This window comes from Erpetoichthys calabaricus, chromosome 1 (genome assembly GCF_900747795.2).
Source record: "Erpetoichthys calabaricus chromosome 1, fErpCal1.3, whole genome shotgun sequence".
In the NCBI taxonomy this organism is placed as follows: Eukaryota; Metazoa; Chordata; class Cladistia; order Polypteriformes; family Polypteridae; genus Erpetoichthys; species Erpetoichthys calabaricus.
This window is the reverse complement of record NC_041394.2, coordinates 350,525,331-350,552,174: the sequence shown is the minus strand read 5'-3', so window position 1 is coordinate 350,552,174 and position 26,844 is coordinate 350,525,331. Positions and strand designations below refer to the sequence as shown.

The window sequence follows — 26,844 nt, the reverse complement described above, 5'->3', positions numbered from 1 at the left end:
GACAAAGCTGCCATTTACTAAAGAGATGTGTGAGGCTGACACGACAGTCATGGAGATAATAACTGTAAGTATTAAGAAAGAAGACTGTAAATGGGAGAGCATCCACACTAAACAAGAGTGTCTCTGCATTGATGATGAGGATTGCGAACTGGGGTCAGTGGACATTAAAGAAGAGGCTAAGGAAAAGTCTGTCACCATTGAGTTGTGCAAACGTACAAGTATGGAGAGGGTCAAAGAAGACGACCTTCCTTTTGGATTTCCAGATGGAGTGATGACCGGCAAACACTGTTCATCTCCGGAACCTTCTATCAATGTGAAATCTGAATTGGTTCAATCGGACACAAAGAAGACTGGAGAAGTTTCTTCTTTTAGAACTTTGAAAGATCAGCCACCATCTACAAATAAGTCTGTAAAAAGTAAGTATAAAATAAAAATGTATGTACGTTTGGGTGGTCTTGTGCATTTTATGAGAAATTTAGTGAAATTGATGTGTTTTGTGTAATTTGAGAGTTCATCTATGGTAATGTTGTAAGGTTTAGTAATTTGCTGTTCTTGCTGTATTTGTTTGTGTTAAACTCTCTAAACCTGTCCAGGGTAAACAGTGCTGTACAAAAACAGAATTGCAGGAAAGGGTCTTTGGAACTCCTTGGATTTCTGCATTAATTCCTCACAACAATGTGGTCTGATGTTCAAGTCAAGGTGATGGACAAAACACAGTTGACCTGAACTAATCTCTCTATTAGAAAAGAAAATCTTGAGATGAGACTATTGCCAAGAGATTTTTTCAGTTTGGTAGATGGGGTCCCGCCTTCATCTCAACCATTTCCGGTTAATGGCTTACACCCACGGTCCTCTCGCCTCTCATTCGTGTGAATGCTTTTGTCAGACACACTTCCTGCGCCCTTTGCTCTTATAAATTTTTACGTTTTCACTTTAAGTTCCCAGTAATAGAAGACGTATTATGTCCAAATCTTAATGAAGAAATTTATCACGAAGGGTTATCAAAAGATAAAATGAGTACACGGGTAATCCAATCACTGAGAAACGATGAAGTCAAATGAATTAACTTGAAAAATGTCAATCAGTTACATGGCAGATTGGTTAACTGCATATCCATAGACTATGCTGAAACAGTTAGTGGTGATCATGTGGAAGATGAAAACAACAACCGTTAACACTGTCCGGTCTTCCACCGGCTGAATTTCTGTTGAAAGAAGGATGCATCGTAATGTTATTGTGTAATTTATGTCCGAGTGATGGGCTATGCAATAGGACAAGATTTGTTGTATTCAAAATTGGTCAAACAATTCTAACATGTAAAATTTTAACAGGCAACAGGAAAGGTAATGTAGTACATCTTCCATAGATAACAGACACCAAAGGAGATCTTGATATGCCATTCGTATTAAAATGGTTACAGTTTCCCATTAGAATAGCTTTTGCTATGACAATTAACAAATCATAGTGACAAACATTCGAAAAAAGTCGGTTTATTTAATAGAGAGAAAGAAACGAAATTCACTCACGGGCAGTTACACGTTGCATTGTCAAGATGTAAGTCCAAACAAGGAATCAAAATTCAATTTGATTTTGACGAAAAGTTAATTCCAAATATTGCTTTGACTGAAGTTTTACATAAAAGTGTAAGTTTAAAAAGTATTTGCCTGTTAATTTTTAAAGGCAAACAGAATGATAAACGTATAACACAACTAATATCTCTAACGCAACATGAAACAATTTTCTTTCAAATTATTATGTTTTACTATTTTTTTTACTTTATTTAATTACTCCCTGTAATGTAAACTAGTTAGTTCTATTACGTATATGTAACAATTCCCATGAAAATAACAATCTGTTTAAATTGTACATCCGCTTCCCCATACGTGAGCAGCAGAGCCGTGAAGTGGCTCGTGTGTAGCGCCCACCTGGGGGTTGTCGAGTGAAGAGAGCAGAGGGCAGAGCCCCCTAGTATCGCAAAAAATTGGGCTGCTTCTTGTTAGTCCTGAGCACTTCACTTAAACATTCACGGCCCAATATAAGACCCCTTGTGTCTTTACTAACTGCTTGAACCTCCTTTAGCAGCAATGTCCTCCTCCAAACATTTCCAGTACCTGTGGATCAGCCAGGAATTCTACTCCATTTCTCCTTTACACACCTTTTACATTCATTTATATCTTTTCTTGATCTGCTATCTTCAGGTCAGGCCCCACAGTATTTCCATTTTTGGTGTCTAATTAGCCATTCCAGAACACCAGTTTCCTTCTGTTTAAGCCACTCTTTTGCTGATTTCTTCCTTTGTGTCGACTCATTTTCTTGTTTCAGCACCCACTACCTTGACATTCTCCTGTCAGATTGCTATACTTGACTATATTTTGTGCTCCTTGTCCTTTTGATGATATCAAGCTTGCAGGCCTTGATAAAGCTGCCACAAAACCAATCGATAAGTAAATAAATAAAATTAAATTAATGAGCACAACAGGTGGTAGCATTGAAATGTCTGACAGCAGTAGGCAGAAAAGACCCCCAGAGGCACTTGTTAGCACCATCCCTTTCTCTTCTTCTTGCCACCATCCCTTTTTCTATGACCTCTTCTAGTGTGTCCTAGGGCAGCCTTGTTGATTATTCAGGTTTTCCTGTTAAGTTTATTCAGGCCTTGTGCTTCTATTGAGCTCTGGTTGCTTCCCGAGGAGACCCACGGTAGAACACCACACTGGCTACAATGCACCGGTTGAATATTTCTAGCAGCTTTGCTGCAAGCATGAAAAGCCCTGAGTCTATTTAGCAAGCCCAGTCTGCTCTGGTCTTTCTTGTGTAGTCAGACCATTCCAGTTTGTTGTTCATGTGAACCCCCAGGTACTTGTAGCTCCACACCACTTCCACCTCACTCCCCCCCCCCCCCCCCAAATGGTGACTGCACAGACTTCTTGGCATGCTCTGTTGATACGCTGAGAGAGGGAGCTCTATTGCCTTACTGATGTTGAGGTGCAGGTTGTTGTCCTCCACAACCTTCCTGTACCTGGACTCATCTCCATTACTAATGAGGATTCGGTATTGGAGTGAAGTGCTGTCTCGCCTCCAAACATGACATTGCACATTTATGCCAAAGGTTTTAACTTTTGCCTCCTTCATCCACACAACATTTTGCATTGTGGATCGTTCAGGTGGTCATTTGCAAGTCTGAGATGTTAGTTTAGAGCAGAGAGGATTTCATGGGTGTTGTCCGTCCGTGAATCCTGGTCAGGAGATTTCTAAAGGTCCTTTGCTCTTCCCCATGGTGTTCCTTTTGACCTCTGTGCTCCTGCTGTGATCTTTTCAGGATGCCAACTACCGCCCTGAATTTCCTCCATTTTTCTGCTGGTTGGACTGTTGAACACCCCAGCCTTTTCTTTTCGCACTTTTTCAGATTTTTTTTATTTTTTGTAATCCAGATCTTCTCATTTTCAATGAACAGATCTTTTTTTGAGAAGAGCCAACCCTTCCAGGACAGTGCCTTTTTCAAGGGGTTGGGCACCTACAAGCCACACCTCCCGTCTCATGCCATTGGGTGAACAACTGACTCCCATAAACTTCTGGAGAGGATGTTAACATAACGATGTTTAATGATGTGGTCAGCAACGACAGTCCAGTTGCTTGTGTGTTATGAGTTGAAGTTGATTGTCTTTAATAATTATAATAATTATTTGCATTTATATAGCGTTTTTCTCACTACTCAAAGCGCTCAGCAATTGCAGGTTAAGGGCCTTGCTCAAGGGCCCAACAGAGCAGAGTCTCTTTTGGCATTTACAGGATTTGAACCGGCAACCTTCCGATTGCCAGTGCATGATTGTAACGCAGCTGAAGATCAGACCACATCAGCGGGAGGAATTAATGCAGAAATTTGAGGGATTCCAAAGGGTTCACAAATGTCTTCATGCATCTATAAATCCAATTAAATTAAACTGAAGGCTTTAAACATCACATTAATCCAACAGAGCATCCATCGCTGTTATACACATGCATTTTCAGCTAACAACATTCCAATGTTCTTCATTCTGGCCTATTTTGTAGCGTACACAAATTCGTCTGCCACATTTAGCTGGAAGTTGCTGGCAAAGCAGACAATAAAACAGAAGTTTTACATTTTAGATACCATTTTTCCCCGAAAATAAGACAGGGTCTTGTATTAATTTTTGCTCCAAAAGATGCACTAGGGCTTATTTTCAAGGGATATCTTATATTTACAGTGGTGTGAAAAACTATTTGCCCCCTTCCTGATTTCTTATTCTTTTGCATGTTTGTCACACAAAATGTTTCTGATCATCAAACACATGTAACCATTAGTCATATATAACACAAGTAAACACAAAATGCAGTTTTTAAATGATGGTGTTTATTATTTAGGGAGAAAAAAAATCCAAACCTACATGGCCCTGTGTGAAAAAGGAATTGCCCCCTTGTTAAAAAATAACCTAACTGTGGTGTATCACACCCTGAGTTCAATTTCCGTAGCCACCCCCCAGGCCTGATTACTGCCACACATGTTTCAATCAAGAAATCACTTAAATAGGAGCTGCCTGACACAGAGAAATAGACCAAAAGCACCTCAAAAGCTAGACATCATGCCAAGATCCAAAGAAATTCAGGAACAAATGAGAACAGAAGTAATTGAGATCTATCAGTCTGGTAAAGGTTCTAAAGCCATTTCTAAAGCTTTGGGACTCCAGCGAACCACAGTGAGAGCCATTATCCACAAATGGCAAAAACATGGAACAGTGGTGAACCTTCCCAGGAGTGGCCGGCACGACCAAAATTACCCCAAGAGCGCAGAGACGACTCATCGAGAGGTCACAAAAGACCCCAGGACAACGTCTAAAGAACTGCAGGCCTCACTTGCCTCAATTAAGGTCAGTGTTCACGACTCCACCATAAGAAAGAGACTGGGCAAAAACGGCCTGCATGGCAGATTTCCAAGACGCAAACCACTGTTAAGCAAAAAGAACATTAGGGCTCGTCTCAATTTTGCTAAGAAACATCTCAATGATTGCCAAGACTTTTGGGAAAATACCTTGTGGACTGATGAGTCAAAAGTTGAACTTTTTGGAAGGCAAATGTCCGTTACATCTGGCGTAAAGGAACACAGCATTTCAGAAAAAGAACATCATACCAACAGTAAAATATGGTGGTGGTAGTGTGATGGTCTGGGGTTGCTTTGCTGCTTCAGGACCTGGAAGGCTTGCTGTGATAGATGGAACCATGAATTCTACTGTCTACCAAAAAATCCTGAAGGAGAATGTCCGGCCATCTGTTCGTCAACTCAAGCTGAAGCGATCTTGGGTGCTGCCAACAGGACAATGACCCAAAACACACCAGCAAATCCACCTCTGAATGGCTGAAGAAAAACAAAATGAAGACTTTGGAGTGGCCTAGTCAAAGTCCTGACCTGAATCCAATTGAGATGCTATGGCATGACCTTTAAAAAGGCGGTTCATGCTAGAAAAACCTCAAATAAAGCTGAATTACAACAATTTTGCAAAGATGAGTGGGCCAAAATTCCTCCAGAGCGCTGTAAAAGACTCATTGCAAGTTATCGCAAACGCTTGATTGCAGTTATTGCTGCTAAGGGTGGCCCAACCAGTTATTAGGTTCAGGGGGCAATTACTTTTTCACACAGGGCCATGTAGGTTTGGATTTTTTTTTCTCCCTAAATAATAAAAACCACCATTTACAAACTGCATTTTGTGTTTACTTGTGTTATATTTGACTAATGGTTAAATGTGTTTGATGATCAGAAACATTTTGTGTGACAAACATGCAAAAGAATAAGAAATCAGGAAGGGGGCAAATAGTTTTTCACACCACTGTATTTATGTACAACAATATTCATTTATCCAAATGCAGTCATGTCATCTTCTTCTGGAATATCGTCATAACTCTCCACATTCAAACCCTGAATTTCTTGCTACGTTTTTAGGATCCTCCAGGGTCGATGTGTGCGCTTCGATGTTTGATGAACGGTTCGATCTGGTGAAGCAAAATGCCGACACACAAATGCGTTTGTGGTTCTTTGATATTCAATCGTCGCATATTCCCGATTGTAATGACAAGATACATTTTAAAAGTCTCACATACCATCTTCTGTGCCGTCTTTTTGTACCTTTACAATACCATCAGAATGTACAGCGGAGTATTTGAGCCACAGAGAAAAAAAAATATGGACATAATGAAAATGTCTATTTTGTGATTAAAGTGGAAATTCCAGCTTTAACCTCGAAATGTCCTCATTAATCCCATAGTTTACTTTATCATTAAAGTCGACCGTCATAAACGTCATCTTAAAAGTGACCCAGTTGTTTCTGGGGCTTCCTCCTGAGCTGACGGTAGCGGCAAGCAGCAATCGCCACACAGAACACATTACATTTATGATATTCCAGTTCTCTGCACTTTTAGAATCCTTAGGTTTATACTGGATATCACTTTCATGATGAAATGCATTAAAGTATGTATGTTACATTTTACAGATAAGTCGTTAACTTTGTTTAAATAATAAATACTGCTAATAGTTACACATATGGGGCGGCACGGTGGCAACGCGGTAGCGCTGCTGTCTCGCAGGAAGTCACGTCGCTGGTGTTCCCTGCCTGCAGTTTGCATGTTTTCCTGGTGGGTTTCCACAGTGGGCTCTGGTTTCCTTCCAAAGATATGCAGATTTGGTGACACTAAAATGACGCCAGTGTATGTGAGTGCTTGTGTTCACCTTGTGATGAGCTGATGCCCCGTCCAGTGATTGTGTTTCTGCCTTGTGCCCGTTGCTTGCTGAAATGAGCACATCCCAGAATCAATGGATATAATCATTAAATATCGTATTCAGAGATATTGTGGCAAGGTGTCCTTGGAGTTGAATGGATGTTTCGGGCACATCACGTGAAGCATAAACCTGGCCTTAGGCACCTTACTTTTCAGCTGACGATCTTGACTAGGGCTTATTTTTGGGGTAGGGCTGATATTACAGAGCAGCCTGAAAATCACACTAGGACTTATTTTCAGAGTAAGTTTTATTTTCGGGGAACCACGGCAGATAGAGGGAGAGCATTTTGTTTTGTTTCCACAGGGGAAAATTTGGATGTGGTCCGATTCACTCTTGTGGTGTCCACTGTGGCTGCAGGTTTTTGTCCCAACCAACTCCATCCTTTAATTGATTTTTTTTGATGGGGACCAAATTATCCTGGTGGGCCACGGTGTCTGCAACTTTTCCTTCCAGCCAGTTTCCTAATTAGAAGACAGTCCTTGCTGATAATGAAACTTGGAATTTAACTGCAGTGGTGCCTGCGGTTCACAAACACAATCTGTTCCTGAAGTCTGTTTGTGAAAGCAATTTTTCCCCATAAGAATGTATTGAAATGTATTGGTTCCCAAGCCCACTGTAAATGAATGGACACTAGGTGGCATGGTTGCCCACCTTTTTCCCAACAGACAGACAGCAGTTAACACTAGAATTACCAGAGCCTACGAAAAAACTCGTATATCCGGCCCACCTTAAATCGCTTCTTAAATCCATTCACACCTCTCCGCCAGCATCCTTTGTCCTCTAAATGTGCTGATAAAAGACAAGCTGCCAGCAGCCGGCTATTCCATCCCCCCACCGACTTAGAACGTGAGCGAAGTTTTCCCAGCTCACGCCTTGATTGATTATGTGGGAGTGAAGTGGAGTTTTACAGTGGAAATAAGAGATCATTATTCTAAAGTAATCTGTGTAAACACATTGTTAAAACAGAAACTTTGTCATATTTTAATAATAAATGTTACAAAATGTAGTAGGCATAAACTATAGAATGTGTAAAGCCCGAGTTCCAAAGATCAAATAAACACTTTCACAAAAGCTTCAAGGACAATACAACAGCCTCCGTGGCGTAGCGCGTTAAGATTTGCCTCTTAGAGCACAACAGCTCTGCCGCCTCTCCCCCGCTAGGGATAAAATGTTGCTTTTTTTTTTCTTTTTAACCTCAAACGGACATAAAATTTATAAATTGGTATGCACTGTCAGTTAATGAGATCGTTATATTTTCATGTGGGATGCTCCTTTTAAAATATTTTTTTTAACAATTGAGACTGCAATTAACAGGAACAACTGTCCTTATAACTGTTATTTTTAAGATCCATAACACACAGACAGATGAGCACTGCGTAATAGGGAGACAGACAGGCAGAGATATATAAATAAACAGGGAAGGCACATGTACTGAAAGAAAAAAAAGATCAACGTGCGTTGTTCCTGTAGCACTGAATGAGCTCACCCGCGCTAACATCACGCCTCCCCCGATCTGACTCTCTAAGTAACAACAACGCACGTTGATCTTTTTTCTTCTTTCAGTACATGTGCCTTCCCTGTTTATTTATATATCTCTGCCTGTCTGTCTCTCTATTACGCAGTGCTCGTCTGTCTGTGTTATGGATCTTAAAAATTACAGTTATAAGGACAGTTGTTCCTGTTAATTGCAGTCTCAATTGTTAAAATAATATTTTAAAAGGAGCATCCCACATGAAAATATAACGATCTCATTAACTGACAGTGCATACCAATTTATAAATTTTATGTCCGTTTGAGGTTAAAAAGAAAATAAAAAGCAACATTCTATCCCTAGCGGGGAATCGAACTCAGGTCTGAGAGGCGGCAGAGCTGTTGTGCTCTAAGAGGCAAATCTTAACGCGCTACGCCACAGAGGCTGTTGTATTGTCCTTGAAGCTTTTGTGAAAGTGTTTATTTGATCTTTGGAACTCGGGCTTTACACATTCTATAGTTTATGCCTACTACATTTTGTAACATTTATTACTAAAATATGACAAAGTTTCTGTTTTAACAATGTGTTTACACAGATTACTTTAGAATAATGATCTCTTATTTCCACTGTAAAACTCCACTTCACTCCCACATAATCAATCAAGGCGTGAGCTGGGAAAACTTCGCTCACGTTCTAAGTCGGTGGGGGGATGGAATAGCCGGCTGCTGGCAGCTTGTCTTTTATCAGCACATTTAGAGGACAAAGGATGCTGGCAGAGAGGTGTGAATGGATTTAAGAAGCGATTTAAGGTGGGCCGGATATACAAGTTTTTTCGTAGGCTCTGGTAATTCTAGTGTTAAAAGCACAAAGAAGGTTTTTAATTCTCCTCTGTCTTTTTTGTATTGTGCCTCCAAAGCACCACAGCCACAATAACCACAACAACTAATAGTTTTCTCCTCCACACCTCCCAGCAAGCGTTGTCCACCTCCTCCCAACTCAGGCTCACTTGCTGAGTTCCCAACAGTCCTTTATATAGTCCTTGACCCGGAAGTGCTTCCATTATTTCGTCCCTGTGACTTGCCAGCACTTCCGGGTCAGATGGAGAATCCCAATTCCTTAATCAGCCCAGATGTACTGTGGGGTTTCCATCCTCATTACTTCCAAGCACTTCCGGGCTGCTAGGGAAGCATGACTCCCCAAGGTCCTTTCACACTCCCCCTGGTGGCACCCAAAGGGCTGAGAAACCTAACTCCAAGTCCCAGGAATCCCTGTGCGAATCCGAGGCACCGCTACACTACAGGGGAGCTGCCATCTAGGGTTTTGGGGGAGGCAGTGTCCTAAAAAAGCTGCCTTCCCCCATCTTTCCATCACAGGGGAGTCCCGGCCGGGATGACCTGCCAGCCGTCTGCCACACCACCTAACCCTATTTTTTTTTTTTTTTTGCTGTACTTGGATGCGATAACAGACATGTGAACTCCACATTCATGCTTTTCAATGATTACTTTCTTCACTTGTATGGTGATTTTCCTATCTGCCTTCTTCTCCATTTTAACACCACTATCGCTCTTCACTTTCTTAGGGGCCATCCTGAAATAGTAACAGGAGTTATCGTAACAAAGAACACAACACGTGTACAGTAAGAACTGGCACGTACAGTACTGCGCGCACGAAGATTGGGAGACAGTGGACAGGATGCTCGGCTAGCGGGACGCTCTTGCATCTCTTGGGTCACGTGCTTCTCAGATGTTCGGGTAACACTGTGTCACCTCACTGGGAAGCCAGGATTTTGTTCGTCAACCAAAATTTGTTTGTTAACCACAGCAATTTTTTTACAAACTTTTTTGTCGTGAACCGATTTGTTCGTGAACTGCAGTCTCGGCTGCATTTGGCTTGTTGGTGCGTTGATTCTTCCAAGCGTTTTCCATAAAACTTCCACGGGTGTCTTCAGAAATCTGTTCGCACCTCGCTATAAGCATAATTGACGTAGGGTAGAAATTACTAATTGCACTAATTGCTCATTTGGTTCACCTCTTTCTACTCCTGTTTCAGTTATTTTGCAAAGTTTTACTGCAAACAGAGCACCGGTTTCTGCCACCCTCTTTGATATTCCTTCACCAAAAGAGTGTTCTATGAAACACAACTAAATGCTTAAAGCAGGTGCTTAAATATGATAGTGTAGAAAGTCCAGGAAGGCTTGGGTTTCCAGAACTATGACTGCATCATTCTTCGGTTGAACTCTTGGGGAATATTAGACCAGACAGGCAAAAGAGAAGGTCCAGAAAATGAAGCTAAGATCAGAACTGGTATATCAAAACAATTTGCACCAAAACTTAAAATGTACAGTACACCCCCAAAATTCACAGGGGTTACGTTCCTAGAGCACCTGCAAATTGTTAAAAAATGCCTTTTAAATTTCTATTTTTATAGTTTAAACCCTAAATACAGTATGTCCCCAAAACACTTTTAATTTTGTTGCAAACTCAGCTTAATACCTTAATACATTACCTAAAAACAGAATGTAAAGTTAAACCCGTATACTGTACAGTACTGTACTGCTATGTCTCCCGCAGTGCTAGAATGTAAAATACCGATGTTACCGCTATACGTACTGTAATTCATGCAAGCACGTTTCTTTGGTATGCGCTGTAGTTTTCTTTGGTACAAGTAGAGTAAATACATAATAATTTCATTTAATTAAAATACAGTAAAATGTACGGGTACTCGCCAATGATGAATGATATTGATGATGATGAAGTAGCTATGCAGTACGATACACAGGATTTAAAACTCCTCGGGTGGCGCCTCTTCTTCAGGCGCTTCAGGAGGAGTCGTATCTTTGTGTGGGTCTTCTTCTGGTGGGGTTTCATGCTGGCTTTTCTTTGTAGGTTTCAGGAACATTGTGATGGGAGGTTGTTACATTGTCTCCTGTAGTAAACTGCTGGTACTTTTTTCCATGCTTTCTCACGGATGATGTTACCATCCAAGGGGATGTTCTTCTTCCTGCAGTCAGTGATCCACAATTCCAAGGCAGATTCCATCCTGATGATATTTTTATTCCTTACAGTCATTAACCTTTTTGGCACTATCACAGAAACTTACAGATACGGTACTCCAAATCGCTGCTTTATTCTTCTTTATGTAGCATGTGGTGCTTTCATTAATGCCATAGTGGCGTGCTACTGCAGCATAACTTTTTAGTTCCCAGAGCAAATCCGGTTGTTCAACCTTCTCCTGGAGTGTTTTAAACTTTTTCTCGTGCTTAGGCTCAGTGCAAGAAGCCTTAGAAGGTGCAGGGCATTTCAACGTCATCTTGTGCGTTTAAGAATAACAAAATGAACACAATAACAAATTGGAAAATGCAAGGACATTCAGCTGGAGACGTGTCACAGGGCAGCAGTCAATCAGCATCAAGGAAAAATTAATACCGCTCTCGGATTGGCTACTTTCACTATCCCAAACCACATTTCCCTCAGCGGTTGCTTCCTGTTCTCTCTACAGCACAGTATTGCCATGAAAAAAGCCATAAAAAATTGCGAAGGATATTTGGGCATTCCACTAACAATTAATAGTTAGGTTCTAAGGAAATATCCGCGAACGACTGAGTCCATGAACCCTGAACCGTGACTTCGCGGGGGTCTACTGTAAACCAAAATGCTGAGTCGGGAAGTCTAAATGTCAAGAGGATAACCAGAGACTTACAATGCAAACTGCTTTGAGAATTTATCCAGAAACTGAGATGCTGAATCCCATGTGACACTTGCCTGAATAGCGTCGTGCTGATGATGTCACACAATGTGGCCCCCTGGAGGGTGTGTCTTTAGTAATTGAATTGTATGTATACAAAAATGGCTGTGCCCATTAGAAAAGAAAATGAAGAGGCAGGAATACAAAATAATAATGATAAAATACATTTACAAGTCAAAGGGAAGTTTCCTTCTCTGAGAACATTATCCGTGGGTTTTATGGACTAGAACAGATTTAAACTTAATGCTCCTACCAATTCCTCTCTCATTTCATTTATTTATTTATTATTTATTTTTAGCACAGATACATGTTGGTGCATATGGACAGGTTTAAAAGGAAGCCCGTTAGGGGTCACCACAGTGGATCATCTTCTTCCATATCTTTCTGTCCTCTCCATCTTCCTCTGTCACACCCACCACCACCTTCATATCCACTCTCACCACATCCATAAACCTTCCCTTAGGCCTTAAATGCAGCTGCTAAAAACTAAAACAGACCACTAAGGCTTCTGACTTTTAACAGGCCGGATAACTAAAATCCCAAGAACTGCATTGCTTTAGTAGTAAAGAAATGGGTTCTAATTAAGAAATTGGTTGAAGTGAAAACCTGCCACTGCGGCCCTCCAGGACTGTAATTGAGGACCTCTGATCAAGAATGTAACTAAAATTTGTCTTTGATGAATGAATGCATTAACAAGGCCTAGAGTTAAATAGCAAGTTTTATTATCAGCAAGGGCTGAGTTCTAATTGGGGAAACTGGCTGGAATGAAAACCTGCCCTCCCGGACTGTGATAGAGGACCCCCGATGTAAGTTTTCCATCTTGATTTTTGTCATCATTCATTACAATTTTCATTCCACTTTTCCAGGTGTTCTGGTTATGTAAACTGTGATTTGCTAATGACCCCGCAGTGATTGGGTCCGACAGTGAAGGGTCTTCATTTTTGACATTAAAAGTCCATTTTTCCCCTTTGTCTACTCCGCTTGCTTTTAATTGTTAATATCAGGATACAAACTCCCCATTGTTAGTCCAGCCACTAATAAGTTGTCAAGACTTGTACTGCAGTGGTTCTTAAACTTTCCAAATGAGGGTCCCAGATAAACATAAAAATTCCCATTATGACACGAGAGGCATACGTAGTCAAACAGCAATGGCCATTTGACAGACGACAGTAAAAGTTTGTTTATATTCAAGTGTAATTCTCACATGATTATGTCTGTATTATAATAACAACAATCCTGGGATGAGATGAGACTTTTTATCCAGTGACGAGACGTGACACTTTCACATCCCGCAAGACGAGACTTTGTGCCAAGAGATTCAACCACGCCGGGGTCCGGAAATAAAAGACAAAGAGCAGATGACAAAGTAGAACGTCATAAAGAATTCAAAAACGTTGGCACGATACACATGCACAGCAGGTTAGAGACAATGGAAGTACGAAAATTCGAAAGTCTCAAAAAAAAAATGATAGTAAAGATCTCACTAGCGCAAACAAATGGAAATTATTACTCGATGAAATAATGGAACAGCAAATAGAGATCGAATATATTGTTCGGATTTAAGGTTTAAGTCGGAGACTTGTAGATCATCTAATTTGTGTTGCCATCAGGGAAAAGTAGTGTTTCTTCCCAATGAAGAGGCCTATCCGCGAGAATTAAAAGATTTGTTGTTTGGTGAAAATGAAATCCCGCGAGAGAAAATTTCAAGCCCCGTGAGACAAGACTTTATGCAAAGAGATTTGAAAAAGTCCTGCCCACACAACCACACACACCGTTCCGTCATTTCTCATTTCTGTGAATACTATTGTCAGATACAGATCGTGTAGAGAGAAAGAAACAAGATTCACTCACGGGCAGTTATACGTTGCGTTGACACGATGTAATTCCAAACACGGAATCAAAATTTAATGCGATTTTGATGAAAAGGTAAAAGCAAAAAGAGATTGAATATATGGACATAGGTGATATGACAGAAGTATGTAGATATTGTGTGGCTTTGAACTTTAAGTCGGAGACTTGTAGATCATCTAATTTGTGTTGCCATCAGGGAGAAGTAGTGTTTCTTCCCAATGAAGAGGCCAATCCTCGAGAATTAAAAGATTTGTTGTTTGGTGAAAATGAAATCCACATATGTGAGCGGCACAGACATGAAGTTGCTGGCACGTAGCGCAGGCAGGGGGGTTGGCGAGTGAAGCAAGCAGAGGGCAATGCCCGCTAGTTACTAAATAAGAAAAGTGGAAAACAAAAATAATGTTATGTGACCACCAGGGGGAGTTGCAACACCCCAAACCCCAAATACAACCTCACAGACACATGTCCCAGTATGAAGAACAGGTTTATTTTTATAAATACCTTGTATGGAGGCATAAATGAACCACAACATACTTCTTTTCTTCTCTTTCTCTCTCTCTTTCTTCTGAGAGAGAAAGCTTTGTCCACCTTCCCCCTGACTCCAACTCTTCTGGTTGAGACTGAGTGGTGTCTTTTATCTTGGACTCGGGAGTACTTGTAGTGCTAGGGCACAGCCTGATGGAAGTACTTCCGAGTCCACTGGAAATCAAACGGAGTAGGGAGTGTTAATCCCTTCAGCTCCCCATGGCGGTCCCCACGGAACTTAATAGGGGTTGAGTCACAAGAGTACTGCTTCCAGCATGACCTGCGGGCATCCATGTGTGGAATCCAAGTCAAGGAGGCTGCCTTCTAATGTACTGGGAAGGAAAATGTCTCGGATAAATTGTCTTCCCCTGTCCTCCTGTTGTGTTATATTGGCCTCCTGACTGTGATGCCAGTCTCTGCATGCCATTCACTACAGTTAATGAAACAATTCTCATTCCTAACAGGGACTATGCCTTAGTTTTGACAGAACGAATGACCACTTATTTCACCTTATACAATTTCTTGTATTAGGAATTTGTTCGTTTTCGCATACCCCTTGGGGTCAGAGCACAGGGTCAGCCATTGTACAGCGCCCCTGGAGCAATTACAGGTTAAGGGTCTTGCTCAAGGGCCCAGCAGAGTAGGATCTCTTTTGGCAGTGACGGGTATTCAAACCGGCAACCTTCTCAATACCAGCACAGATCCTCAGCTTCAGAGCCACCACACCGCCCACTTAACTTAGTCACTTGATTGATGGTCTTGGCAACGATGTGTTGCGTGTTCCTCTTCACGGATATCTTGATGTATTGAGTCAGTTGAGGAATTAAGTAGCCACAAAATAATTAATCCGTGCATTTTATTTTAAATTACATTTTTTTAATGATAGTATTTTTCAGGTGCATTTTATTATTATTGATTAATTAATTAAATTAATTAGTTAATTAATTCTTTAAATAAATAATTAAATGATAAAAATAAGAAGAAGAAGAATACAAATAAAAAGCAAAATTTTAAAACTACCACCAGTGTTCAGAAGCCATTAAGAAGGCTAACAGAATGTCAGGTTATATAGCGCCTTGATGTGTGGAGTACAAGTCACAGGAGGTTCTGCTCAAGCTTTATAACACACTGGTGAGGCCTCATCTGGAGTACTGGGTGCAGTTTTGGTCTCCATGATACAAAATGGACATAGCAGCTCTAGAAAAGGTCCAGAGAAGAGCGACTAGGCTGATTCCAGGGCTACAGGGGATAAGTTATGAGGAAAGATTAAAAGAGCTGAGCCTTTACAGTTTAAGCAAAAGAAGATAAAGAGGTGACCTGATTGAAGTGTTTAAAATTATGAAGGGAAATTAGTGCAGTGGATCGAGACTGTGACTTTAAAATGAGTTCATCAAGAACACAGGGACACAGTTCGAAACTTGTTAAGGGTACTCTTTACACAAACATTAGGAAGTTTTTTTTTATACAAAGAACCACAGACACTTGGAATAAGTGACCAAGTAGTGTGGTGGACAGTAAGACTTTAGGGACTTTCAAAACTCAACTTGATGTTATTTTAGAAGAATTAAGTGGATAGGACTGGCGAGCTTTGTGGGGCTGAATGGCCTGTTCTCGTCCAGAGTGTTCTAATGTTCTAACATCACTTGCATGCATGAACACACAAATTAGATGAAATAATAGTTTGATTAGCATAAAATTACTGGTAAAACTTTAGGTACAGCAAAAATGCATCTGTTACTCATGTACTACTTTGTAACAAGACTATAATAAATGGAGAGCAAGGTGGCACAGTAGTTGCACTGCTCTCTTGTAGTAAGGAGGCCAGGGTTCACATCCCATTCGAAATTAACTGCCAGGAACTATTGAAGACCCTCCAGTGTAGGCAGTGGAGGGCAGTAATTAGCAGTTGGCCGCACCCCTTGGGGAACCACCCACCAAACACATGGGACCTAATCTAGACATCTTTCAATTACAAATTGACACAAACTGTACATAATAAACCAAAGAAGCATTAATGCAAACAAATGGCAAGAAATGAGACAAAACAGACAAGAAACACGTCTTTGAACCCAAGCCATGGGAGAAATGCTGGCTGCAAGATGACAGCAGCAATCAGCAGCTGCAGTCGGTAAGTCTGACATGCCCTGTGACTAAACGTCACGTGATGTGACATCAGCTTTAAACTTGCCTCTTATTTGCACCTGAGTTAACTATAGCATATTACAGTAACGTTTGTATTTTAATTTAGTTTCCTGATGAGCGCTCAAGCTCATTCTTCAAATTTTTGGTTTATAAGTTCATTTAATAATGCCATCTGTTAAATCAATAATTATTTTCTCTGCATTTCATGCACCAGCACAAAGCAACCTTTAGGTTTACATTTCTGAAAGACGCAAAGTAACAGTGCACATCAGTTTGTGTGCCGTTAACGTTATATGTAGAGACAAAATAAATAATGGGTACATTTACTGTGTTCAGGTGGTCATGGACAAATTTGTCTGTTTTTAGTTTCTTATGAACATTATAGTTAGAAACACATTGCAACATGCATCTCATTTGTCTTTGATTGCATTTCTTTAGTGTAGGAGTTCCCTTCATTAAAACTGCAGTTTTCACCCGAGTCTTTTAAGCAATAACGTATAACTTATAAGAACTCCATGCTTTACAGACTCACAAGCCAAAAAGTACAGTAGTAGTAAAAATTGCACATACAGTGCAGATGTGCGTTAATGCCTTCAAAGTTTTTACCATACATTGGAGTACTGTATTTACTTAATGTATTTTTAAAATGAAAATTCCAATTTTAATTTACTGGTGACATAGTGGTTCAGTGTTAGCTGACCAGGGTTTGCATCCCGCATCCTCCCTGTGTGAAGTTTCCACGTTCTCCCTGTGTCTTCATGGTTTTCCTTCCTCAGTCTAAAGATATGCAAGTTAGGTGGATTGGTGACATTAATTTGGCCCCTGTGTGTGTGTGTTCTGTGATGGACTGGCACCCTGATCCATGGTTTGTTCCTGCCTTGCAGCCTATGCTAGCTGGGATAGGCTCCTGCAGCCCAACGTGAGCCTGTTCAGGACTAAGGAGGTTTGGAAATGTTTAACTGACTGTAATTAATGCTGCTTTTGTTGTTGACAAGCATGACAATGCATTAATTTCCCCTTGGGGACTCTATCTATCTATCTATCTATCTATCTATCTATCTATCTATCTATCTATCTATCTATCTATCTATCTATCTATCTACAGTGGTGTGAAAAACTATTTGCCCCCTTCCTGATTTCTTATTCTTTTGCATGTTTGTCACACAAAATGTTTCTGATCATCAAACACATTTAACCATTAGTCAAATATAACACAAGTAAACACAAAATGCAGTTTGTAAATGGTGTTTTTTATTATTTAGGGAGAAAAAAAAATCCAAACCTACATGGCCCTGTGTGAAAAAGTAATTGCCCCCTGAACCTAATAACTGGTTGGGCCACCCTTAGCAGCAATAACTGCAATCAAGCGTTTGCGATAACTTGCAATGAGTCATTTACAGCGCTCTGGAGGAATTTTGGCCCACTCATCTTTGCAAAATTGTTGTAATTCAGCTTTATTTGAGGGTTTTCTAGCATGAACCGCCTTTTTAAGGTCATGCCATAGCATCTCAATTGGATTCAGGTCAGGACTTTGACTAGGCCACTCCAAAGTCTTCATTTTGTTTTTCTTCAGCCATTCAGAGGTGGATTTGCTGGTGTGTTTTGGGTCATTGTCCTGTTGCAGCACCCAAGATCGCTTCAGCTTGAGTTGACGAACAGATGGCCGGACATTCTCCTTCAGGATTTTTTGGTAGACAGTAGAATTCATGGTTCCATCTATCACAGCAAGCCTTCCAGGTCCTGAAGCAGCAAAACAACCCCAGACCATCACACTACCACCACCATATTTTACTGTTGGTATGATGTTCTTTTTCTGAAATGCTGTGTTCCTTTTATGCCAGATGTAACGGGACATTTGCCTTCCAAAAAGTTCAACTTTTGACTCATCAGTCCACAAGGTATTTTCCCAAAAGTCTTGGCAATCATTGAGATGTTTCTTAGCAAAATTGAGACGAGCCCTAATGTTCTTTTTGCTTAACAGTGGTTTGCGTCTTGGAAATCTGCCATGCAGGTCTCTTTCTTATGGTGGAGTCGTGAACACTGACCTTAATTGAGGCAAGTGAGGCCTGCAGTTCTTTAAACGTTGTCCTGGGGTCTTTTGTGACCTCTCGGATAAGTCGTCTCTGCACTCTTGGGGTAATTTTGGTCGGCCGGCCACTCCTGGGAAGGTTCACCACTGTTCCATGTTTTTGCCATTTGTGGATAATGGCTCTCACTGTGGTTCACTGGAGTCCCAAAGCTTTAGAAATGGCTTTATAACCTTTACCAGACTGATAGATCTCAATTACTTCTGTTCTCATTTGTTCCTGAATTTCTTTGGATCTTGGCATGATGTCTAGCTTTTGAGGTGCTTTTGGTCTACTTCTCTGTGTCAGGCAGCTCCTATTTAAGTGATTTCTTGATTGAAACATGTGTGGCAGTAATCAGGCCTGGGGGTGGCTACGGAAATTGAACTCAGGTGTGATACACCACAGTTAGGTTATTTTTAAACAAGGGGGCAATTACTTTTTCACACAGGGCCATGTAGGTTTGGATTTTTTTTCTCCCTAAATAATAAAAACCATCATTTAAAAACTGCATTTTGTGTTTACTTGTGTTATATTTGACTAATGATTAAATGTGCTTGATGATCAGAAACATTTTGTGTGACAAACATGCAAAAGAATAAGAAATCAGGAAGGGGGCAAATAGTTTTTCACACCACTGTATCTATCTATCTATCTATCTATCTATCTATCTATCTATCTATCTATCTATCTATCTATCTATCTATCTATCTATCTATCTATCTATCTATCTATCTATCTATCCCTTCATCTCTGCAATATGGCGTATCTAAAATAACTTTACTTTGAATGGTCAAAGGCAACTTAAATGTTACATGTTTCTCTTGATATTGCATATTTGAGTGTAAGACATGTGAATCCTTTATATTCACAATTAATTTCACCAGCATGGCAATATGCCACACTGCACAAAGGTATATAAGCACTTGACTGATCTTTGTAAATGTTAGTAACACAAAAAGAGGCCTTTGTTAAGGTCTTGTTACATAACAGTATATGATTGATAGAGGCGTTTTTACAGTCCTTTTAAAGTGTTACCAATAAATCCTGACACTTCAAATCAATTAACATTCTAATTGAAACTATAATTGTCACCAGTATGTCACCAAGCTAACCAGTCTGTGTGTCACCTGCCACTCCGCGCTGATGCTGGGTTTCCTCATCCTCCACTTATTCTCACTTCAGCTCCTATAGGCCTGTACGTTAACATGCCACCGTCTTTGTTGCTAAGTTTTGCTTTAGTGATTGAATAAGCCATTTTGATATACAGTACATTTAGGAGTTGAGGGTTTAGTCTAATTGTGAAGAAATGTTAAGGCACTTTATGGCAATTAAATTTGCATTTGACATGCGTGGCACTCTGCTCTGTTTTATAAATGAAACTTGCTATAATACTGAGATAAGGGAAGAGTATTGCCTTACTCTAATGAAATCAGGATACCTAGTTTGTGTTAATTTTACATTTACATTTACTTGCTTGGTTGACACCTTTATCTAAGGCGACTACAACATTTGAGATACAATTGGTTACATTACTTTTGTTTTGTTTTGTTTTGTTTTCCAATTGGAGCAGAAGCAGGTAAATTGACCTGCTCACAGTCACATGGTGTCAGTGGTGGGATTTGAACCCACAATCTCGGATTTGAAGTTCAAATCTTAACCCAGCGGTTGTCAAACTGTGGGGTGCAAATGTTTCCATATGTGGCATAATTTCACTATTCGTAGTGTCATAAACACGAGACATACACAGATAAAGGGTTGGGGCAGCCACCCGTATATTCTGGTATCCTGGCTGCAAAAGTCGTTTGATGCAAATAAATAGCACTGGTGTGCAAACAATCGAGTCCAAAACAAGACGGAGGAATAAGGACAAAGGGCAGGGTTTTAAAGGGGGAGACAGGAAGTGAGGTCATAAGGATCAGGGATGTGTTCGTTCTCCATTGGTTCGGAGCCGGACGTGACGTCAGAGGAGCCGGAGCCAGTAAGGACTCCTTCCATTGGCTCGGTCCCGGAAATGATGTCACGAGAGTCAGGTGGAATCTCCCGGGAATGGTCTGTAGGCAAGAAATAAAAAGAGTCAATGCACTCTGCCACCTCCCGGCATCTCTCAGAACTGCCGTCACTCAAGCCCTTTAGCTGCCTCCCATGCGCACGTGTGTGACAGTAGGAAAATTTTAAACTTGTAGTGGTGTATCGGCAGCAAAAAATATAGGAATACATTTTATTAGGGTTTCAAAAAAACGCTAGGGTGGTGCGATTAAAACTGTTCTGAAAACTCGGGTTGCAAATACTTAAAGGTTGAGAAATGCTGCCTTAACCATTATACTACAATGGCAAAATTGGATTTTAATAACAAAATGTGACCAGTAATCTTGTCAGTTGGGTCTCTCACATATAATCTGCTAGTTTACGATTTCAGTTTCTTAACTCCAATGATTGGGCTCATATGCTGGCCAGTTGTAATACTTAAGGGAAAAGGAGCAAGTTGAGTATTTTTCTACTTGCAACTTAAGTGTTATGATTACTTATGCTTTTTAAAGTCTGTTATTAATTTCAATTGTCATCTGTTGAATGTTGTAACTTGTTGTAAATAATAGGACAGTGTGCTGAAAATAACCTTTTTATTTTTGCCGTTAAACTTTTTACAGAAGAAAAACATCACCGCTGTCCTCAATGTGGCAAACGATTCTATGACAGAAGCACTCTGCGGAGACACATAAGAATTCACACAGGAGAGAAGCCATACTGCTGTAAAGAATGTGGTAAAGAGTTTTCTCAAGGCAGCCACTTTCAGAGCCACAAAAGAATTCATACAGGAGAACCCTGTGAAAAGATATATAGTTGTTTGGAATGTGGCAAACATTTTTCAAAAAGTAGCCACCTACAGAGACACACTAGAATTCATACTGGAGAGAAGCCATTTCGCTGTTCTGAATGTGGCAAACGATTCTCAAACAACACCAGTCTTCATAGCCACAACAGACTTCACACGGGAGAGAAGCCATATGCCTGTTCTGAATGTGGCAGACACTTCAGCTACAGAAATAAACTGCAGAGACACACTAGAATTCACACTGGAGAGAAACCATACTGCTGTTTGCAATGTGGCAAATACTTCTGTGACAGTACTAGTCTTCAGAGACATGCTAGAATCCACACTGGAGAAAAGCCATATTGCTGTTCTGAATGTGGTAAAAAGTTTTCTCAAAGGACCAGTCTTCAGAACCACAAAAGAGTTCACACAGGAGAGAAGCCATATTGCTGTTCTGAATGTGGCAAAGGATTCTGTCGAAGGAGTCATTTTACAAGGCACATGAGAATTCATACCAAAGAGAAGCCATATTGCTGTTCAGAATGTGGGAAACAATTTTTGAGAGTGAGCTATCTTCAGAGCCACCAAAGAATTCACACAGGAGAGAAGCCATTTTCCTGTTCTGAATGTGACAAACAATTTCTGCATATGAGCAGTCTTAAGAGACACTCAACATTTCACACTGGAGACAAGACATTTTGCTGTTCTGAATGTGGTAAACAATTTACACAAATGGGTAGTCTTAAGAGACACTCCACAGTTCACACAGGAGAGAAGCCATATTGCTGCTCTGAATGTGGGAAACGATTTACGCAGTTGAGCAGTCTTAAGAAACACTCAACAGTGCACAGAGGAGAGAACAAGGCAGCCTTGAAGGAGTAAGTTGGCTGGTGGAGAAAAGAGTGAAATGTAATCCACCTAACTACTCATCAAGTCTTGATGAATACCTTTATGTGGGGGTGGGTGCGTTGTATAAGATCTATATCATATCTCGTCATGGACAAACTACTTTTATAGTAGGAAGAGGATCTAAAAGAGTAATTCATACTGGCTGCTTATTACCCATGTGAAAAGGGTGACCTGCCTCAGCCCTAGAGTAGTCGATTGTGAGAGGGAAAGTGCAATGTCTTCAAATGAAGAGAACAAGACTGCCAATGTGACAGTCCACATGGACAGCATTGCTGGCCCCACCACAGTAAATGGGTGAGAACACATTAGTCACATGGGGGGAAAAGTTAAGAGGGCTGTACACAGTCCTGCAGTCAATTATGGATGAAGAAGAGATTGTGTACTTCTGTTTTTATACAACAAGTCCAAATAAAGGTAAAACAAATCAAACACTTCCAATGAACTGTCACCCAAACTCAAAAATGATTGATGTAAGTAAAGGGAATACAAGTAAGAATGCAGTAAAGACCCCTCAACAGAGGACAAAGAAATCAAGTAAATTAAAGAAAAGCCACTGGAAGTGATCTATATAGACAACTACACAGACGTCCAAAGAGGAGAGAAGTTATGGAGAATATCATTAAACAATACAACATACAGTATTATAGCCAAGGTCAACAAGTCCACAAGTTAAATAAAGCAAAGCCAACAGCATATGATGGATGTAACAGTCGACAGGATCAGAACTGAGCATCAAAGCTCATCGCTTGTCAACCAACAAAGCATAAGAAAATCAGATGAAGGCGAAACAGACAAAGCAGCAGTTGACCGTGGATGAAACAAATGAAAGAAAATAAAGCAGCATTAATCCTGGCCAACGTGAAAGTCCACAACGAAATATATGTCAAAATACGAAGATGTGAACTTCACAATGGCAAGTGGGATACTCAAGTTAAGAAAATGCAAACAAAAGCACAAAGAGAAGATGGAAAACACGATTCTTCAGGGAAGTAACTACGGTACACCAACAGACAAGGAAGAAGTTGGGATATTTTGGAGAAGCATATATGAGGATGCTCGGGAATAAAAAAAATGAAGCAGATTGGTTAAAAAGCAAAGTACGGACAGATGTAGAAAACAATGAGATTAATGAGATAAAAATGAGCCAAGGTAGCAATCAAAGAAACAGAAACCAAGCAGCTTAAGACATCCAGTCCAGACGGCATACCCAACTTCTGGTGAAAAGAACTAAAGGCACTGCACCAGGATACGGCCGAGTGTAAAGACATGTTAATAAAAGTATCTGCAGTATGTGGATGGTGTGCTTTAAGGACCTGATTATTTTTTTTCTCTTAGCCCCTGATCTATCCTCCATTTTGTTTCTGGGGTGGGGTTCTGGATTTCATGGTGTTGCTGACAAATAAATTGGCTAAGCGCTCTGGTGATGGATGGATTGGCCTAAAAGTTTTGATCACAAATGAATGTGCAAAATACCTCATCTGCTCAAAGGTGTTTGTCTGTGCTATGTGAAATTCTCAGGGGGTAGATGCATCCCACCAATGAGTTATAATCAAAGAGCTTTCTTTGACCGAAGAGTATTAAAAGGACAAAATTATATGAAGACTTAGATAAAATAGAAGTATATATGAAAATATAAAGCAGAGTCCCATGGCCTCTGCTCCAAATGCAAAACGTCTATAAGTAAAAGTTTATACTTTGTAGGGGAAAAAAAAAAGTCCCCAGTTGATTTAAAGTTCATTGCCACTCACCCGGGCAGTTTACTGGAATTTTAAGTCGACAGTCACAAAGCGGGGGATTCATCTCTCCATCTCACACCCAGATGTCATCTATGTGAAGTTTGCACCTTCGCCCCATTTTCTTAGCCTTTCCTCCAGGTACTCATCTCCCACGTTGCCCAAGAGATCTATATATACTGTACATACAGTGGGTATAGAAAAGAATCCCCCCTTTGAAATATTCCCATTTTTTTTGCTTTACACCCTTAAATGAAAACACACAAACCAATATTTTTTCCAGCTTTACTTACACATTGCAATCTATAATATCCATGTGAAAGATATCACAGATACAGTTCAGAAGAATGATAAAATATCAAAAACAAGAAATGCTGAGACGAATAAAGGATCACCCCCTCCTAAACTCTATCAGGTGTAAGTGCCCACCATTTCCATTATGGTTACTGGCTTCCTTCCACCTGTGATCAGTTGTAATAAGTGTGATTAGTGAAGCTGGTCCTGGTCCATTCATTCCCTTCCTTGGTAGTGCAACTGACAGCAAACAACTGACTGCGGGTGGCAAGCCACTTACAAAAGATCTCAGGGATAGACTTGTGGACAGACATAAGGCAGGAGATGGAGACAAAAAAATCTCAAAGGCTTTGACAATCCCAAGGGGCTCAGTAAAGTCCATCATAAAGAAGTGGCAAGTGTTTGGTACTACTAGGACTCTCCCTGGATCTAAACTGGATGGAAGAGCAAAGAGGAAACTGGTAAGAGAGGCTACCGAGAGGTCAATGGCCACTTTGAAGGAGTTACAGGATTTGATGGCACAGAGAGGTCATTGTGTGCATGTGACAACAAATTGACAAGCGCTCCACAATTGTGGCTTGTTCAGGAGGGTCGCACTTCTCAAGAAAGGCCACTTTAAGGCTCGTTTGAGCTTTGCCAGAATGAACTTTGAAGATTCTGATCCCAAGTGGAAAAAGGTCTTATGGTCATAGGAGACCAAAATCAAACTATTTGGCCTCAACACCAAACGGTACACCAATGCAGATCACCATCCACAACACACCGTACCTACAGTAAAGCATGGAGGGGACAGCATCCTGTTGTGGGGGGCCTGGGGCTCTCGTTAGGGTAGAAGGATAAATGGATGGGGCAAAATAGCATCAAATTCTGGAGAAAAACCTGCAACCTTCTATCAGAAAGTTGAAGATGGGCAGAATGTTCACTTTTCAACACGACAACAACCCGAAGCACACGGCAAAACTGACCACACAGTGGCTGAAGGAGAAAAAAGTGAATGTCCTGGTGTGGCCAGTCAGAGCCCAGACCTAAATCACAGTGAAAATCTGTGGAAAGATCTGAAGATAGCAGACCACCAACGCTCACCATCCAATGTGACCGAAGAAGAGTGGGGGGCAGATATTGAGTGGGCTCAATCTAGATGTGCAAAGCTGATAGAGAAGAATCAACAGACTCAAGGCTGTCATTAAATCAAAAGGGGGTTCAACAAAATGACATTAACATTGGGGGTGATCCTTTATTAATCTCAGTAGGCCTTGCTTTTGATTTTTTTTATTGTTTTTCTGAACTGTAGCTGTGATGTCTTTCACTTGGATGTTAGAGGTTGCATTGAGTAAGTAAAGCTGGAAAAAATATTGGTTTGTGTGTTTTCATTTAAGGCTGTAAAGCAAAAAAAAATTGGAATATTTCAAAGGGGGGGATTATTTTCTATACCCACTGTGTATCTGTGTATATATATATATATATATATATATATATATAATCTGTCTGTCTGTCCGCTTTTCATGAGAGAGCTACTTAACGGATTTTTTTCTATAATATTCTTTAACATTCCAGTTGATTTTGCGACTTCTCTCATCATGCTAAGTATCGTAGTTCTCTTGCAGTTCCAATTTATTTGCGTGAATCTGAGAGAGACTCACCGGACCGAGGGTCAGGGCCCTCCTCACTCACACACCAGCCTCGGGGTGCAACTTTACCTCTGCTTAGCTAGCGGATTTACATCGTCTTTTTTCTAGAATTTGCTTGAACATTCCAGTTGATTTTGCATCTTCTCTCATCATAATCATAGTTCAATTGCAGGAGTGATATATTCATGCTAATCCGAGACAGCGGCTTTGGGCCGAAGGGAGGGGAAGCGTGACGTCAGGAGTGGGGAGCCGGGCAGGGCCCTCCTCGCTGTTCTGTTTCACTAATACTCGGGCGAAGCGGCAGGGGACAGCTAGTGCAGTAGTATAAGTTAGTCTCCTTGACAATTCCAAATTGGTCTTGTGTGAGTGTGGGTCGGCGCACGAGTGGCCCTATCCATGGCTGTTTCCTGCCTATACTTTTATTCCTCTTGACCTTGAATTGAATGAAGTAAATTTGAGAAAGTTCTATAAGTCCTTTTAATCTGATGCAAGCTTCAGAGTGGGGAGCTGCCCTGTCTGTCATTTAGCACAGCTTACAATTCTACAGCTTTGATAAGGAGTGACAAGGTTGTGCAAATCTACAAAAGTAAATAACAGGATATGAAAAACACGTGCATATCATGTGCATGTACCTTAAAAATCGTGGATAATATAATTTGTCAGCATGCCCATCTGTCTTTACCTTGTGTTCTCCTAGTCATCTAGTCAGGTTTTGTATTCCTGAAAACAACAACTCTAGATGAAGTGTGTTGTGTAGTCTTTAGGTCGGACAGATCAAATACACACAAAGCCTTCAACTGAAGTACAAAACATTTTGACGAAAGCAGCAATTCAGCCTGTGATGGTCCAGGTCAACTCCACGGTCCCCTGTTGCTTTTGCGTGCC

The 26,844-nt window shown here is 40.6% G+C and overlaps 1 protein-coding gene across 1 annotated transcript; it reads left to right on the top strand.

Moving 5' to 3' along the window:
• On the top strand, positions 1 to 23,575 carry LOC114669013 (gastrula zinc finger protein XlCGF57.1-like). The gene is made up of 2 exons (XM_051926271.1): positions 1 to 416; positions 21,232 to 23,575. Exons 1-2 carry the CDS (start codon positions 26 to 28, stop codon positions 22,275 to 22,277), a joined length of 1,437 nt encoding a protein of 478 aa, XP_051782231.1. The 5' UTR covers positions 1 to 25; the 3' UTR covers positions 22,278 to 23,575.
• Positions 23,576 to 26,844: the final 3,269 nt, after the last annotated feature.